This window comes from Lactuca sativa, chromosome 4 (genome assembly GCF_002870075.4).
Source record: "Lactuca sativa cultivar Salinas chromosome 4, Lsat_Salinas_v11, whole genome shotgun sequence".
Taxonomy (NCBI): domain Eukaryota; kingdom Viridiplantae; phylum Streptophyta; class Magnoliopsida; order Asterales; family Asteraceae; genus Lactuca; species Lactuca sativa.
The window spans coordinates 56,707,854-56,726,970 of NC_056626.2; the positions used below are offsets into that span (position 1 = coordinate 56,707,854).

The 19,117-nt window shown below is 39.7% G+C and overlaps 2 protein-coding genes and 1 long non-coding RNA gene across 4 annotated transcripts; 1 reads left to right on the top strand and 2 right to left on the bottom strand.

The window, feature by feature from the left end:
* Window positions 1-1,109: 1,109 nt before the first annotated feature.
* Window positions 1,110-4,330, bottom strand: LOC128133822 (uncharacterized). Its single transcript, XM_052771345.1, has 2 exons — window positions 2,677-4,330; window positions 1,110-2,602 (listed from the first exon to the last, which is right to left on the bottom strand). Exons 1-2 carry the CDS (start codon window positions 3,313-3,315, stop codon window positions 2,111-2,113), a joined length of 1,131 nt encoding a protein of 376 aa, XP_052627305.1. The 5' UTR covers window positions 3,316-4,330; the 3' UTR covers window positions 1,110-2,110.
* A 274-nt stretch (window positions 4,331-4,604) lies between these two features.
* On the top strand, window positions 4,605-6,664 carry LOC111878523 (uncharacterized). 2 transcript variants are annotated; one of them, XR_002845820.3, is made up of 4 exons: window positions 4,605-5,318; window positions 5,410-5,653; window positions 5,761-5,838; window positions 6,147-6,664. It is a non-coding gene; the product is annotated as an uncharacterized LOC111878523 (long non-coding RNA). The 2 variants fall into 2 exon arrangements; XR_006190317.2 differs by having other exon boundaries at window positions 4,605-5,314.
* A 1,716-nt stretch (window positions 6,665-8,380) lies between these two features.
* Window positions 8,381-10,238, bottom strand: LOC111878520 (protein BPS1, chloroplastic). Its single transcript, XM_023875034.3, has 2 exons — window positions 9,919-10,238; window positions 8,381-9,565 (listed from the first exon to the last, which is right to left on the bottom strand). Exon 2 carries the CDS (start codon window positions 9,552-9,554, stop codon window positions 8,523-8,525), a length of 1,032 nt encoding a protein of 343 aa, XP_023730802.1. The 5' UTR covers window positions 9,555-9,565; window positions 9,919-10,238; the 3' UTR covers window positions 8,381-8,522.
* Window positions 10,239-19,117: the final 8,879 nt, after the last annotated feature.

A 19,117-nucleotide genomic window follows, 5' to 3' on the forward strand; every position in this document is an offset into this window, starting at 1 on the left:
AGTAACAACATCTGATTTTTCTCTTTTTTGCCCTTCTCCCATCTCATGGTTAAACAAAGATGTGATGCGACTCCATTCATCACCAATTAGGCAATGCGGGGGAGCAAGTAACGGTTCACCATCCTTAACACTTAGCCAGCACCGTGTTAGAACTAACACCTCGTTTGTCGTCCATGGCCTTTCAGAATTGGAACCAGGTACTTCATTCGAAAAACTTGCTGCATTCGACGACATTTCTAATAATGGGAATTCGTTTCGTTTAGGTGATTTGGGTGTTTGGTTTATAGATCTTAAACATCTATTTATATAAATAAATAGACTATGAAATAATACTTTGACTACGAAATGGTTATATTTGGAATACGAATTTCAGCTTTATGCAGTGTTTTGTCATGTCAAACTGTCATTTATCTCTTGTCACTTAAGGGACCCACTGAGATGTGCAGGTTACTACAGTGACTTGTCATTACTGTCTAGTCATTTCAAAGTTGGACTTCTCATTACTGTCTAGTATGTATAAATACCACTTATTGCTCCAGTTTAATACAATATCGATTTTATTATGAGTTCCTCACACAAATTCGAAATTTGCTCATGCAACGAAGTAGATTGTTACTACTGTGATTCGGTAGACCCTTTTTTTACACCCTCTTCAGCCGGGTCATATATGTCACATGAAAATTTTGAAGAATTAAAGAAGGCTGAAGCACAACAAGAAGAGGACAAAGAGTCATCCCGACTTCTCACTCAACTTGCTAATGATATAGGTTCGGAATGCAAACAAGCTGAAGAATGGATTGACCTCAATAAAAACAAAATCAAAGATCATAAAGATTGGATAAAAAGAGTAAGAAGGCAATCAAAACGACTGAAAAACGGCTTGCTGAGAAGGATGAGCAGTTGATACACATTATGGTAAAAAAGGATCGTTTCGAAGACAAAATGAGAATTAGGGATGACTATATAACAATGGAGAAAGAGAAGTACCCGTTGCAGTTCCCTGAATTTAAAAATTAGTTATAAAGTTGTTGTAATATTATCATGAAACAGATTAGGTTGCCAAAGGATCATTTGTTGTTTTTTTTAAATAACATGTTGTAACTGTTAAAATAAATCTGCAAACTATATTTTATAATATAAAGGCTTCATTCATTGTTATAATCAACAAACTTAACTAAAATATGAAAGCATAGCAATGTCTTGTAAGAGTTAATAAAAATATTACAATACATAATAAGCTAACAACTCGTCATTACTCTAAATTTCAAGGTTGTTTTATATCAAAATCAACGTTATGGGTTTGTGAGCAACCCGCTGAACCACCAATATTATATGCCATTTCTGCAGTAGAAATTATGTGACCTGCTCTGCTACCAGACGCCCTTCCAGTACAATTATTTCTCGTGTGTCCTAGTTGACCACATGTAGAACACTCTTTTATAATTGGACCCTCGCCTTGGGATGGAATGCGGTATGTGTTTCTTGGCCTGCCTGGCTGACGTTTATCCATTATAGGTGGCTTAACAATCATCAAATCATCGGGGATCTCCCATTCGGATGGCTTCGGCAGAGGGTTTATTGATTCCTCATATGTTTTCCTCAGTGTTTCGGTAAGGTAAGCATTTAATGCAAACCTCGAGCAGTCTTGGTAATTGTTCACTGTTAAACATCTTATGACATGACCACAGGGTATCCCATCAACTTGCCAATGCCTACATGTACATGTCATATGTTGAAAATCAACAATCACATTTTGTGCCCCCTTTTTGACCTCGCATTTCGTATTTGAGATCATGCGAACATCCCATTTGGTAAAAGTTTTCTTGTTTTCTTTTACAACTTCATCCGCCCAAGGGGTAAGTGTTGTTGTTGCTTCCGCTAAAAAAACAGCCAAAATGAAGAAGTTAAAATCAATAACATCGAAACTAATAAAACATTAATATTACAAATTTACATAATACATGCAAAGCTACGTCTTTGAAACCACCATTGTTGCATTGTAGCACGAAAAAAATCAATCAACATAAGTATTGGCACCTTACGTGCGTGTCTAGATAATGCATTTATAGACTCCGCACTGTTGGACGACATAAGATTGTATCGGTTCCCTTTAAAATGTGCCATTGACCAGGTTTCTGGATTTATACTTTTTAAGTACTCCCATACTGGTTCTTTTGTCTTTTTTCATAACATCCATGGCAGCATCAAAAGCATCAACTGTGTACGCCCTACACGCCTCCCAAAAAATTCCTTTAACCGTCTTACTCTTGCCCAATCTAGATACTATGTTGAAATACAAATGGACACCACATATTCCATGATGAGCGTGAGGAAAAATGTTGGCAACGGATGTTGCTATAGATGGAGACCTATCAGATATAATTGTAAGCTCCTGCATATTTCCTATGCAATCACGTAGTTTTTGAAAAAACCATGTCCAAGAATCAGTACACTCATTTTTGCATATACCATATGCAACCGGTAATATTTGATTTTGTCCGTCCTTAGTAACTGCAAGTAGCATGGTACCTTTGAACTCGCCCTTTAGGTGAGCTCCATCTACTACTAGGGTCGGCTTACAAAAATTGACAAAAGCTCGTACCTACAATACATTGTATATCTATTCAAATACACCAAAATAAATATTAAAAAAAATTAGGACATGATAATACTAACCGAGCAACCGAGTGCGACGTACAAAAACTCAAACCGGTCATCAGCATCTGTTTTAATATGTGTGACAGTACCCGGATTATGTTTGGCCAAGTTGTGACAATACGCCGGAAGTTTGGTAAAAGAATCCTCTTTCGTACCCCTTAACGACAACAATGCATATTGCTTCGCACGCCATGCCTGATGGTATGAGATATTGATATTCAATTGAGCATTCATATCATTAACAATTTCTTTTCCCCGATAAACTCTACTATAGTCTTCAGCCAAAACATCAGCAACATATTCACCCAAAACATATTTGTTTGCTTGTCGATGATTAGGTTGCAACAATGTTGAAGAACATGTGTGTACATCAACAAATTTATTCACTTGGAAAAGTCCATCAGTATTTTTAATTGCTTTTGCTCTTAGTAACCAAGAACAATTTTTCAAAACACACACAGCTTCATACCTTGATTTGGTGGATCTACTTGTCCTCGTCTGGAAACCTTCTCGAAGACATTTTTTACCAGTACATCGCTTTAAAAGTTCTTTGTTTTTAAATATACTCTCACATTGAATCTTTTGAAGATTAATGTCTACCATCTGTGTTGGGATATCTTCATTAATATCAACTGGCCATGCTGGTACAGGGGGCATACCGTGAAAAAGGTTATCGGGATACTTAGCTTTAACTTCATCACCCAACTCATCTCTATCGGAATTACTTTGTAGCTCGGTTATATCTAAACATACATCACCAACATCAACATAATGCCCGTAAACATGATTTTTTTCATTTTTTTGAGTTGAATTTTTTTTTCTTTTTAGTTTTATCTACCACACGCCTATTCATAAGTTTAACTTCTTGTTCGGCAACATCATCACAACGACCACCCACATGATTAAGATATGTACCAACATCATCATCACCAAGATACTTGTAATTCTCGGGATCCACATAGTGAATAGGTGAATAACTAACATTAACATTTTCAGCAACACTGTGAAACTGAGGTACACTAGGAGTATTGAAAGTACCTATCGGATCGTTGCTCCCTTTATAACTGCATAAATTACCAACAACTTGGTTTCCAATTTCACCGCCCCCATTAACCTCCTCAACTTCATCAACCACCACAAACACTTTCATAGCCCTTCCTCCACTACATTTGATTACGTTTATCAACATTCTAACATCCACGTCTTCAACTATAGCTATATAATAATTTAATTCAGGATGGTGGAAACGAAGACTAATTCTATATTTGTCTAACAAACCAATTTTGCTTCTTACCAAAGATACAAAATCACTATAACTAATATACTCAGAAAATATCAAAGCAAGTTCAGAAATACCTCCCTGTGGACATATGTATTCCAGATTAGTTCCATTAACTTGCCATCTCCCACCGGTTACAAGACAAACCAAATATTCAATCATTTTTTGAGCAAATTGTAGAGAGTATTTCTTTACAAGACAAACAAATAACAACCAAAATGATATTTTTTCTACAAAAGTTTTTATATAGCAAAGCTCATTTCGTAGTCAAACCAATTCATTTCATAGTCAAACTTAAAAAAATAAAAAATAAAATAAAAAAAAATAAAAAAATAAAAAAATTACACCATTTCGCAGATAGGCTCAGAGGATTTCGCAGATGGACCTACTCCATCTGCGAAATTAACCCTATTTATACAGAAAAAATTAAAAAAAAAAAAAAATTCTCATCTGCGAAAGTACAAGTACCTAAAGCACAACTGTGCTTTAGGTACTTGTACTTTCGCAGATGAGAAGCCCATTTCGCAGATGGGACATTCTCATCTGCGAAATGGGAGGCTATTTTTGTAATTTCGATTTTTTTTAGCTATTTTTGTAATGCAATTAATGTAAATGACTATTTTTGTCATTTTCTAGTCCTTAAATCATTTGTGCATGCTTACCACTAATCTTAAAAACCCTATTTGCCCCAATCTTGATTCTTCGCCCCCAACTCAATCCAAGCACCGTCCTCTTGGCTGCCGGCCACCACCACCATCATCATCTCCATCGTCGAACACTAACATCATTTGACCCTTCATTGTCGGTCCTCCACCACTCGATCTGCAACCCTACCACAATTGTCAATCACTCCATCTTCGAGAGATTATCTCGCCGATATGCCAAACCCTAAATGACAACAATCTCGACGACGAAGCTCTGTATGCTGTAATTGACTCTGCTGCTGCCTTTTCGTCTCTGCCCTCCGCCTCCAAACCTATCAAACCTCAAAACAATAATAGTAGTCGTTTCCATTCTCCCCAAATCACATTTCCGATCATCTAGAAATTCACTTCTTCATCTCCGTCATCTAGCAACACAAAATCTAGAAGTCACTCAATAGCGGAGGGAGAGGTATTACTAACGGAGAGTTCCATCGACCAACGCCCAAAGAAGATCGTCAGGTTTTCTCTCTCTGAAACAACTTATCCTCCCGCTCCTCTTGTTATGGTGAAGCACGTGCATTGCACGCCTACCACACCATCCTCGTATTGTTCTTAGTATCATAATCGAAGTCCTGTAAATTGTTCCTTGGCTTCCTTGGTGATGACACACAACTTGTCTGTTCGATTTCCTTCAGTTGACATCTTCAAAGAATATCAGAATGCTGCTATGGCGGTAGGTACATATTATAATAACCTTCCTCCCGTTTTTGGTTTGTTTTGTTAATTGCTTCAAGTACATATTCAGTTGATCTATTCCTTTTATATTAGGGTATAACACCCAATAGGAGGCGAGCTTTATACGATGCTACTGCTAAAGCTTTAACTTCTCTTCATTCTACTGATGTTGATGCTATTGGTCTTGAATATTATGGTCAATCCAGTACATTGCTTCTATTGGTGAAGGAAAATCTGAAAGAAACCTTAAAATGTTGCAACCTATTGGCTGGTTGCGTGAGAATATTCCTTTTGAAGATTCTTCCGAATTGATAATCTTGTTTTCCATCCTGTTGAGGTGTGTTTCTTTGAAGCTTTTAATCGTTCATTTTCTATATATAATTTTTTTCATTACATATTTCTTTTGTTAGTATTTTAAGACTTTGTAGAAATTTGGAAATGCAGGATAGAGTGATTGGGATTCTTGATTGGGAGTTGTCCACTCTTGGAAACCAGATGTGTGATGTTGCATACATCTATATGGTAAACCTGTTATTTTCACTATTATTAGTATATCATACATGAAGCTTAACAAAACATTTTTAGCTAAAAGTAAATTACCATTTTGTCCTTCCATTCCGACAATTTTAAGTTGGAGATATTTCACATGAGAAAGTGAAACATAATGGAGGCTTTAAAATGATTGATACTTCTCAAGGAGTTCCTTATTTGGAAGAATATCTTGCAGGCTATTGCTCTGCTTCTATAAGATTATTATTAAAAATGCTTACTTTTACTGGTCAAGTTATATATAATCTTTCACAAATTGTTAATTTATAATTTAATACTAGGGAAAGCCATGGCCTCTTGTTGGATGGAAGTTTTATATTGCATTTTCATTTTTCCGTGGTCCATCAATCTTGGCAGGTATCCACGGTAGATATATTATGGTATGCATGATTTATATTTATAAAAGTAGAACACTAAAAAATGCTAATTTTGTATTGGAGTATTTGAAATGACTCAAGGAATCATGAATTCCATTCCACGGAAACGCATCAGGTGGAAAGAACATGATGATCAAGGGTTTGAAGATTAGACGATGGCATGTGGGATGCAGATGAACAATGGTCATTGGTCTTCACAAAAGAAAGAACTATTCGTTGTTATATTCTGATAGAATAATCTACAATTGAATGATAAGACTATATGTAATAATATATTCCGCTAGAATATTCAGGTGGAATAATATACATGTTTTTGTTTGTTATTAGTTAGTGTTTCATTGTCATAAAATATTATATAAAATTTTTATTTTTTAAGAATGTAATGAAAAATTTAAGTTGTATTCAAAAATTTGTTATTAGTCTGTGTTGGCATTCTCATAGAATATTATTCTAATAGAAATATGTATCGTGACATTCCTACAGAATATGATTCTAATAGAATGTTATTCTGACAGAATAAAATCGGGTTTAATTAAAAATTAAAATTATTTTATAGTTAAAATTGAACTAATTAAAAAAAATCAGAATTTTAAAATCAAGAGAATTAATTATCCCCAAAAATATGGAATTTTCTTTTTTTAAATTTATCACAATTGTCTAAAATACCCTTATATTGAAATTAGATGGTATTTTTTAATTATTTTTAATTTAATAATATGTATTAATCAATTTCTTAAAATAAGTAAAATGACTGACCTACAATCATTTCTACATCCGTATAATAATTAGTTAGAATAAAATAACCTAAGCCTATATATATATATATATATATATATATATATATATATATATATATATATATATATATATATATATATATATATATATATATATATATATATATATATATTGTTTCTTAGTCATTAGAGAGTTAGACTTTTACATTCAGATCAATTTCTCTGTTATTTCATCTTTTCAACTAGAAATCCTTGTTCTTGGTTGATTTCTTCTCTTTATGAGTTATTGGTTGAGTTCTTTTATGAGTTCTCGGTCGAATTCTTCTCTTTATGCGTTTTTTTCTCGTTTGTTCATTGTGTTAATTACTTAGTGATATAATATGTCTAAGGTTTGAGGAATTTTGTTGTGAATTTTATCTGTAAAAGTTCATGCATTGATTCTTCATCAATAGGAGAGTTGTACTTGTTTAATTTGTGTCACTTATATTTTTATCACGATATCAGTTGATTTTGGATATTGCGGTCAGTGTTGTAGATAAGAGATTTAACCGCGGTCCTAAACCGATATAAATCAAATAGGCAAACCTCTACCCAGTCAGCAATTTACTTTTGCGGAAAAGACAGAAAGCTAGTCTATGATGGCAATCAAACCTTGAGCATATCAACAACTTTGAAATAAAGAGTTTTAACACCAACTACCAAGTCAAACACATAATCACAACCCAATTACCAATCTTCTACCTACCATTCTCACTATATAACTTCCTAGACCGATTTAAGCTTCATATGTTACTTATGTATATCAAACTTTAACTTGCTATATAGCTTAGATGTTTTTATAGTGCTGATTTATATCAAAAGTATTCAAAACTAATTGTTAAAAGTGAAGGCTTGTACCAAAGTCAAAAGTATCTGATTAGATGTATTTGCACGATATGTGAATCGGTTTATTATTCTCATATTCTTATTGCATTACTTCTGTGTTGATGAGAGCAAACAAACAAACCAAACTCCTTATTGTTATATACTATCCACTTATTTTGTTGGTACATGTGATTACTTATTTGATGATAAACAAACATAAAAGTATAACATGCATGATGATACGCATCTTCTTCAAAAAAAAACATTGTTAACTAACTTCATCTTGTCAAAAATATTCTCGACATATGTTGCATTTTCTTTTTACAAAAGGACACTCACTTTAACCATTTGCAACAAAATTTTAAGATTCTTGGATAACATAAGTCATTCTTTACTCAAAAAGTGAGCATTATAATTTAATAACATGTTTTATTCACAAGGTGCATATTCTGTGAAACAAAACACCATGATCATTTTCTTGAATTTCTTTATAAAGTCGTTCTCTATTAAGAACTGTCAAGTCAAAACAACACAGCAGACACCAATACCTTTTTAAAATGTTATTATAGTATAAACTAGTTATATATGACATGCTAATGAACACAAATACAAATATGTATAATCCACCAAAAAACCTCAACAAAAACACCACATACATACATGCACTAAAAACATTAAGTCACATTCTAACCTGTTGGACCCCACTCCTTGGTGGTTGCTGTTGAAAATTATCCAACAACGCCATCCGACCACTCACCACAACTTTAAAAAATCGATCCATTTCTGATTTGATCTCATCCAACCCAATCAAAAACTTCTCATTATTCTCCATCAATTCAGAACAATAACTCTTGAAATCTTCATCTTTAACATCACCCAGACCCTCATGAAGCAAAGGGTACAACTTCTTCACATTTTCCTCAATTCTTCGAAGCTCCATCAATGGAGAAACCCCATTCGAACTATATACATTCTTGATTTCACCATTGACAACCACCTGCAACTCTGTAAAAGATTCTTGCCATAAATACAGTTTAGGAACCTGCAACTCGACAAGAACCCTAGGGAAAGTTGAAAATGCAGCCACGAATGTGGAAAAGATGAACATGGTCTGAACCTTGAGTCCATACATGGCTCGAACCAAGTCTTTGGCTTTGGGTATGTTCTTGATTTTGGGCAAGTTGAGTGTTTGTTCAAGCTTGGATATAACATCACAACAATCTTGTAGCTTTGAGTTGTGATAAGAGTTGTGATATTGTCTCCATTCATGAAGCGAAGAAGATGCTTTCATTAGCTTTTGTGGGTTATCTGAATCAAGATCAAGTAATGCACATTTTAGCATCACGTAACCGAATCTTTGCCTCACGATATCAGTTCCAAAAGCACTGCAAAAATCAAGTAAATTTAAACTGTTGTCTAAATACATATCCACCCATTTTATATCCCAGCTGCATATTGGAAGCTCTAGATCTACAATGAGTTTCCTTACATCATCAAGTGTATCACAAATTGAAGACAATGCGGATTTCATCCATGAAAAGGTGATGACATCGTTTGGATGATTTGGCTTTAATTGTTGAAATCTTTTGGCCAGATTTTTCTCGAATGTAGTTAGGAATGTTGATGGGAGATGAGAAGTTTTGGGCATCATCATCTTGAAGGGATTCCCAATCGGGAGAAATCCTCGGTGAGGTCCCTCTGAGCGACTCATGGTTTATGTATCTGCAGAAAACGAAATTGCAAGAGGAAAACATATGAAGAGGAAGCCAATATCTCACCATGAATCTAAAGTATGAACTAGAATTGTAGAAAACCTTTGATTAATGTAATAATGTTTATGAAGTTGGTACAATTCTATTCCAATTATTTTTATCTGACGATTACAACAAATTTTCTAGGTTTAAAACCCTAATTTTATTCCAGAATTTATTTTTTCGAATAAGAGCATCTGAAACCAGATCGTCCAATAAAAAGATCAAAACAATTTAAACTCATAGCAGAAATGAGATTAATAAAGCGTCAGACAAACTAAATTCATTCAAAAAAATTAGTCAAAAAAGATGAGAAAAACTTACCGACAACAATCTTGGACAGCTACCAAGAAATTCAAGTGAAGAACACCAAATTAAGCTACGACTAAATCCGTACGACTATATGAAACCACGAAATTTGAAATGACATGAAGAATCGAACAACTTAGAGCTATATAAAACAAAGACTTCCAGATAAAGGACCCCAAATCCGTTGAATATTGAAAAATAAAACGTAAAAATCAGATAATCCTGAGATTATGTGGGTTTGTGAAGTTCAAAGAAACCAAAATTCGATTAGATAAAAGGATAGGCTTGGAAGACAAAAGAGAGGAGGAGATAGAACTTGCCTGATAATACCGCAACTTTACAAGACTTTTTATGTTACTTTGACCCAAACCCTCGTTTCTGTAACTCTGGTTAACTGTAGGTCATACATACCTGATATTCAAAAAATTAATTATTAGTTTACAAATGATCTATAATCCATATTTATCATTTTATTAGTAAAATTCTATCAACTTATGTCTGCTGACAACTTTTTGTAAATAAATTAGCCTGGTGGGTGTGGGCACCGGCCTTTTGATAAAAAGAAGAAAACAAGCGTTAATGGAAAGTGGTAGTGGTAACTGGAAACACAGAAGCTCTTAATACCTAATAATATTGAAGGGGGTGGTGTTCATGGGTGTTATTAGACGATATTAGCCCCAACACTCCTAGTAATCTATTTTATCAATTGACGTTATTTTTAATCTTTAAAGAAGGTTTACCTATTGTGATCATCCTTAATAATTAATGTAACATATTCACATATTCTTTTGTTTCTTTGTAATTTAATTATGTTTGTTGTTGTATGCTGTTCAAATCTATCATATTTATACATTAGACAAAACTGCAAATTTGATCCTTGTGGTTTTCAAAAATCTTTGGATGGGGTCCAAAAAGTTTTCAACTTGCATGGAAGGTCCAAAATCAAGGTTTTTCTGCATTTTTAGTCCATGATACATTTGAAAAGACAATTTTACCCTTTTCATTTCTTTTTCTATTTTCTTTATTTATTTTGGCATTTAAATAATTAAAAAAATAACTAAAATATCTCTCTCTCTCTCTCTCTCTTTCTCTCTCAAAAAAAAAAAAAAAAAAAAAAACACCCACCCACCCCTGTACTCTCCATCACACCCGCTCTTTTGACTCTGCCATTCTTCTTCTTCATCCTTATGCATCTGCAAATAAGATTGAAGAAAAACCTTGCTGCAATTTGATCCCGTTTCGATTTCCCCCAAGTCCATATAGACTCATCGATGGTCCTCCATTCAGATACTTGTGGGTGACCCGATTTTGCTTCCTTCCCTCTGACCTTTCTTCTTCTATCTTCCAAATCCAAATGGGGTTTTGACTATCACTACCTCTATTGCCCCCCCAAAAAATACATCGACTATTAGGGCTCCTGTATCATCTTCCTCCCTCGTCTGTTAGACGTCGTAGGTAAGGAACTAACTAAACAATCGATCCTCTTGATTGATTGAACAGGAGAACAATAATAACGAGGTGGAGAATCGGACTTACAGGGGTCGTAAGGGGTGACGAAGTTGGTTGGAGATGTGATTGACGGAAGCAGCAGCTAAAGACAACGGTGGTTCACAGCAATGACGACGTGGTGGCAAGGGCTGCTCCAACTACTTTTGTTGCTTCGTTTCCGATGAGCTCAACGAGAGGGAGGGAAGGAAGAGGATGGTGGTGGAAACCGCCGAAATAAGGTGGTGGGGACTGTTGGTCGGTAATCCAAGGAAGAAAGGGGTGGAGTTGGGTGGTTCCCGGTGACACAACCCCAAGAACGACAGGGAGGCTGTGGTGGTGGTGTTTATGGGTGCTTGTGTGATGTTTGATTAATCTAAGTAGTGGGGGATATAAGGTGGAGTTTGTGGTGAATGGGTTCAAAAGGTTTTTTCATTTACCCAATTGAATTCGACAAGGAGAGAGAGAGAGAGAGAGAGAGAGAGAGAGACAGAGAGAGAGCGTTGGGTGGGGACTGGGGTGGGAATACTTTTTTTCTTTTTTTTATTTTTTAATTAGAACAACATTATAATAATTATAAAAAATACAAAAAAAGAAAATAAAAGAGTATAATCGTCATTTTAAGTTTTTTTGGACCAAAAACACAGAAAAACCTTGATTTTGGACCTTCCATGGAAGTCAGAAACTTTTTGGACCCCATCCAAAGGTTTTTGAAAACCACAAGGACCAAATTTACAGTTTTGTCTATACATTATAATGGCTGATTTTTGAATTTTAAGAGTTACAACACTTTTAACATTATATTAACTCTTCTAAAAGCATATCTAGACACATTATTTTTACATTTCATTTAAAATAGAGTTTAGAATGTTCATCTCCAACCTCACTCAATGTAAAAATAATTTGTGTGAGAGATTATATAGTTTATACTCTAAATTTAAAGTATCACTATTTATTCCTTTATTTTTATAGAGTGTCAAATATAAATGAGTTTGAATATTTACTATATTTCATACTCTATAAATAGTCTGTAACGACAAAAAACACAATGATGTTGGAGATGCACTAATACTCTGCCACAAACTAACGGATCTAATATTCACGTTTAATGCCTCATATTCAAATAGGGAAAATGACTTACGAGACCATCGGAGTTTTAAATTCGTTCGAAAAAAACCATTCAAGTATTACATGTTCAAAAAAAACATCAAACTAAGACATATGTTCAAAAAACACCAACTGTAACAGCCCGGATTTCAAGGTATCTTTTATGCTTATGTATTTGGTGTATTGTGAGGGGACTCGGCGAGTTGGAGCTCAAACTCGCCGAGTAGGATCGCGGTTCTGGACGCGGGTTCGCGCCTGGACTCGGCGAGTCCAAGGTATGGACTCGGCGAGTCCACGCTGTTTAATGAAACCCTAATTTCTCGGGTTTGGGGCCTATTTAAAGGGCCTTAAGGCCGTCATTTGTGCTCACCATACCCCTGAGTGAAACCCTAGCAAGTTTGAGCGTTTGGAGCAAAGCAAGGAGCCATTATTGACCTTGGAGGTGTTATATTGCAAGGGAAAGGAAGCAATAGCTAAGGGGGGGGGGGGGGGGATCAAGAGGAGCCACTTCCTGAAGATTTGAGGTCCAGAACATCACATTTGAGGTACTACCTTCGAGCTATTCTCTATTATGTTGATGTTTATATTGATTTAGGGCTTATTGAGCCCTTTTGTGGCTAGATCTAGTGCTTCCTTGGTCCCTTAAGCGAGTTAGGTTCTAGATCTGGACCTTTGGAGGTCCAGAGTGTCCCTTTGCCCCAGCTTTTTATGAATCCATGGGGGTTTTGGATTGGGGTCTTTGTGCTTAAGGTCAAAACACCATTTATGAGTCATGGGGTGTGTTATGAGCACCAAGATGTGGACTTTACATGATAAATAAGCTTAGGAGGGCCAGATCTATGAGTTGTTGGAGCGGATCTGACCTCAGAAGCAAGTTTGAGTTGATGCATGGCATGGACTCGCCGAGTCTGAAGAACAGACTCGGCGAGTAGCATGAAGATTGACCTTAACCACTCAGTGAGTGGTCTAGCCGAGTTATGAGTTGACTCAGTGAGTCAGGGAGAGTTAGAGAGGGTTGACAGGTGGATTGAGTCGAATTGGAACTCGCCGAGTTGTTCTTGAGACTCGACAAGTTGAGTCAGGGTGGCCCCGCGATTCATACCAGGTGGAACTCGTCGAGTCAGGGGAATACTCGACGTGTCAAAAAGGGAATCCTAGAGAGTTGGTGAAAACGCCTAGACTCGCCGAGTCGCCCTAGTGCACTCGCCGAGTCCGTTGACCGTTGACCGTTGACCGTTGACCAGAGTTGTCCAGTGTTGACTTGATAAGGGTAGTCAACCTTAGTGGTAAAAGTGTTAATTAAGAGATATATGATGTTATAGGAGGATTATAGCTCGGAGGATCGAGCACGAGTGATTTCCAGGATTCGCGAGTTATCGAGATACCCGAGGTGAGTCTTCTCACTATACTTTACCTTGAGTAGGTAATCAGAGTTATGTGCCAGAGTATGTGTATGTTATGTGTATGCTATGTGTTGTACTGCATGATGTCTATGTGATTTATGTTGTGCATGTTTTTAGAGTTGGAACCGGAAGGTTCCCAGAGTTAGAACCTGAGGGTTCACAGAGCTTGGGTGCACGGACCCATAGAGTTATAGCCTCGAGTGGCTAATATATGTTTATGTGGTATTTTAGGGAACTCACTAAGCTTTGTGCTTACAATGTTAGTGTTGTTTGTTTCAGGTACTAGCGATGACCGTGGGAAGGCGCCGACTTGATCTGTACACACACATGGGATTTTTGATACATATATATGATCTTGGGATTTATATGATGTGAATTGGGATTTTAACTTAATGTTTTTATGAAAATTAAATGAGAAATGTTTTTATAATTTGTGAAAAATTATTTTGAAATTCACAGTGTTACAAGTTGGTATCAGAGCCTTGGTTTGAGGGATTCGGGTACACCTTCGGGCGTATTTGAACTCAAACTGAGGATTGGAGAAGTATTTTCAAAAAGAATAATAGATTTTGAAAAAAAAAACGCAGAGCAGAGTTGTGTGTACGATCAGTCCGCGCCCGAGCGGTGATTTCCCAAAATACCCTTATGTTATGTGATATTGATATTGATATGATGTATCCGCATGCTAGAGTAGGCTAGGTATTCCTATTAGGACTGGAGTGGTCTGATTTGTGATTCCTTAGCCTAGGAGGAGGTGAGTTGCTATGAGATGCTTGAGAGTGAGTAGGTAGCAGCGAGGGGCTTGTAAGAGATCTATTAGAGGGAGATGTATGCATGATAGAGTACTTGGAATTTGGGATCCGAAGAGGAGGACTTGGGGTGTATTCTGATACGGTGTGGACAGTAGTATTGGGCCTGTACTACTGAAAGCACCGGAGCGATGTACAGCCCAAGTAAGAATCTTTGGAATACCAAGGATCAAGGAGGAAAGAGTTGACGAGTGTGAGTATGCTCGTATGGGTTCTAATTTATCGTATGTTGTGTTTCAGAGGTAGATCATGGTGAGGACACGCTTGATGCCTGAGAACAGTGGTACCAGTGATGAGGAGATCCACCGGATCATCCATGAGGAGGTGGCTGCGACCATCAGGGCAGAGATACCGGAGATGTTTGGGTCTATAAAGACCACGCTGATTGAGACCTTTGACGAGCGTTATGCCGCTCTTTCTGAGGCTGCTGTTGCAGCGGCCACCGCAACGATTGCTGCCGCGAGGCCGCAAGGTGGTGATGCGTTGTTGTTCCGGGAGTTCAGCAACACAAAACCACCAGAGTTTGATGGGACCCAGGATCCGGTGGCAGCTGTGAGGTGGATATCTGATATAGAGGGGTGTTTCTTCACTTGCTCATCTCTTGAGCATTTGAAGGTTCGGTTCGCGCTGAACCAACTTTGCTTGGGAGCGAAGGACTGGTGGAAGTTTGTGACAGCGCATTTTACGCCTGCTGAGCTTGCGGCAGTGACCTGGGAGAGGTTCACTGTCATGTTTCGAGATGAGTACGTTCCCCAGGTGGAGAGGGAGCGTTTGGCCCAAGAGTTTCTGACCCTCAAGCAGGGTACTGAGTCTGTTACGGTGATTACCAGGATGTTCCATGAGAGGGCGATGTTCTGCCCTGAGCACGTGTCTACGGAGCAGGCACGTATGAGCCGTTATTTGAGCATTTTGAGGCGGGATATTTGGGAGTTCGCGGCGAACTCCTCGTACCGGACATTTGCGGAGCTTCAGGCAAATGCCCGGAAGAGGGAGATTGAGCTAGAGACTCAGGCCAGGGAGGAGGCGGAATCTTAGGGGAGGGATCGGCGACTGGCACAATCTCAGCCGACAGCCAAGCGGGCCAAGCCCGCTGATCCCAAACCAGGGAGCCAGAAGGGCCGCACTTGTGGGAAGTGTAGCAAGGGTCATAATGGAGTCTGCAGAGCGGGATCTTGCTACAAGTGTGGCAAGGAGGGGCATATGGCCAAGGACTGCCCCAAGGGGTTCGCAGTGTGTTTTCACTGCAACCAGACCGGACACCGGAAGGCGGAGTGTCCGCAGTTGCGGGGATCAGCTCAGGGAGCACCTCAGGGATCCGCCCCTGCCGCCATCAGAGCTACAGAGAGTCGGCCGGTGAAGGCCGAGGCGCCGAGGGCACGAGGGAGAGCTTTTCAGCTGACCGCGGAGGAGGTCCGTGCAGCGCCCGATGTCGTGGCTGGTATGTATTCTTTCATGTATTTATTTTGATGTTGAGATATTACGCTTATGTTATGTTATGCGTAGGTACTTTTCTTGTGAATTCTGTACTTGCCTTGGTGTTATTTGACTCGGGTGCGAGTCGGTCTTTTGTATCTTCGGCTTTTAGTCAGCATATCAGTGTTAGTCGTGAGGCGTTGAGCCGGCCTCTGAGAGTTTCCATAGCTGATGAGAGAGTGATATATGCCACGGAGGTTCTACGAGGTTGCGTAGTCGAGATTTTCGGTGTTGAGTTCCCGATTGATCTGGTTCCTATTGCGATGGGTGATGTCTGTGTCATTGTGGGCATGGACTGGTTGAGCAGATTCGGTGCGGTTATCGACTGCGAGCGTCGGCTGGTGACCATACGAGACCCTAGTGGGGGAGTTCTTTCGGTGTACGGCGAGGGTACACGTTCAGGATCAACGTTTTGTTCGGCCGCTAGGGCGAGGCAGTGTCTACAGTAGGCCTGTAAGGGTTTTGTGGTGTATGTGATGGATACACGGGTGGTTTCCGACAGGCCGAGTTCAGTTGAGGAGGTTCCGGTGGTGCGTGAGTTCCCGGATGTTTTTCCCGAGGAGTTGTCGGGTGTGCCTCCTGTGAGGCAAGTGGAGTTCAGTATCGATTTGGTTCCGGGGGCTGCGCCTATCGCTAAGGTGCCTTATCGCCTTGCACCTCCAGAGATGCAAGAGCTATCCTCACAGCTCTAGGAGCTGCTGGGGAAGGGGTTTATTCGGCCAAGCAGCTCACCGTAGGGAGCGCCTATCTTGTTCGTCAAGAAAAAGGATGGTTCACACCGGATGTGCATTGATTACCGGGAGTTGAACAAGCTGACGGTCAAGAACCGTTACCCGTTGCCGAGGATCGACGATTTGTTCGATCAGTTACAGGGAGCATCTTGGTTCTCCAAGATCGATTTGAGGTCTGGGTATCATCAGGTGAGGGTGCGGGATGAGGACGTCCAGAAGACAGCGTTCAGGATGCGTTATGAGCATTATGAGTTTGTGGTGATTCCTTTTGGGCTCACCAATGCCCCGGCGGTGTTCATGGATCTCATGAACCGAGTGTGTAGGCCGATGTTGGATCGGTCGGTGATTGTGTTTATCGACAACATTCTGGTATATTCGAGATATAGAGAGCAGCATGAGGATCATCTGAGAGAGGTTCTCGGAGTTCTGAGATCGGAGAGGCTTTATGCCAAATTCTCCAAGTGTGATTTCTGGTTTCGAGAGGTCCAGTTCTTAGGACATCTCGTTAACCAGGAAGGGATTTTGGTCGATCCGGCCAAGGTTGAGGCGGTGATGAGTTGGGAGGTGCCGAAGTCACCCTCCGAGATCAGGAGTTTCCTAGGGTTGGTAGGGTATTATCGGAGGTTTATCAGGGATTTCTCTAAGATCGCAGTGCCACTCACCAGATTGACCCGGAAGGGTGTTGCTTTTTCATGGGGCCTCGAGCAGTAGGCCTCCCTTGAGACACTTCGCCAAAGGTTGTGCGAAGCCCCGGTATTAGCTCTCCCGGAAGGGATGGAGGACTTTGTGGTATATTGTGATGCATCGATTTTAGGACTGGGAGCGGTGCTGATGCAGAGAGGGCATGTGATAGCATATGCATCAAGGCAGCTAAAGCCTCATGAGGCGAGATATCCCACCCATGATCTAGAGTTGGGGGCAGTGGTGTTCGCCCTCAAGATTTGGCGTCACTTCTTGTATGGGGTTCGGTGTACGATATACACGGACCATAAGAGTTTGAAGTATTTGATGAATCAGCCCAACATAAATATGTGACAGAGAAGGTGGTTGGATGTGGTCAAGGATTATGATTGTGAGATCCTATACCACCCAGGCAAGGCTAATGTGGTAGCCGATGCGTTGAGCCGCAGGGCGGAGAGCACTCCACTGCGGGATGTATGCTTGAGATTGACCGTGATAGCTCCGGTATTGGACGCCATTCGCGAGGCACAGGCCGAGGCTGTGCAACCTGAGATGCAGAAGAGGGAACGGGTTGTTGGTTTGGTTTCAGAGTTCGTTACCGATGGTCGGGGGCTTATGACTTTTCAGGGGCGTATCTGGGTGCCGTTTGTGGGAGGAACGCGTACCATTTTGATGGAGGAGGCTCATCGGTCGAAATTTTCGATCCATCCGGGGGCCACTAAGATGTATTTGGATTTGAGAAAGGAGTATTGGTGGCCCTGTATGAGGAGAGATGTTGCGTGGTTTGTTGAGAGGTGCTTGACCTGCCGTAGGGTTAAGGCCGAGCACCAGAGGCCGCATGGCAAGTTGCAGCCATTGGAGGTTCTCGAGTGGAAGTGGGAACAGATCACTATGGATTTCATCACCAAATTGCCGAGGACTGCCAGAGGAGTTGATGCAATTTGGGTGATTGTGGACAGGTTGACGAAGAGCGCTCACTTCCTTGCCATCAGTGAGAGTTCTTCAGCAGAGAAATTGGCGGAGGTGTATGTGAGGGAAGTAGTATCTCGGCATGGGGTGCCGATCTCGATTGTTTCAGACCGTGATGTGCGCTTTACTTCCAGATTCTGGAAGAAATTTCATGAGGAGTTGGGTACTAAACTGCATTTTAGTACCGCATATCATCCCCAGACTGACGGTCAGAGTGAGTGGACGATTCAGATGCTTGAGGACATGCTCCGAGCATGTGTGTTGGATTTTGGGGGTAGCTGGGATGCGTATTTACCCTTGGCAGAGTTTTCCTACAACAACAGCCATCATTCAAGCATTGGTATGCCGCCCTTTGAGCTGTTGTATGGGAGGAGGTGTCGGACCCCCATTTGTTGGGGAGAGGTTGGGCAGAGGGTGATGGGCAGTACAGAGATCGTACTTCAGACTACAGAGCAGATTCAGCAGGTCAGACAGAGGTTGTTGACCGCTCAGAGCCGACAGAAGAGTTATGCAGACAGGCGCCGGTCCGAGCTTGAGTTTCAGGTAGGCGACTTTG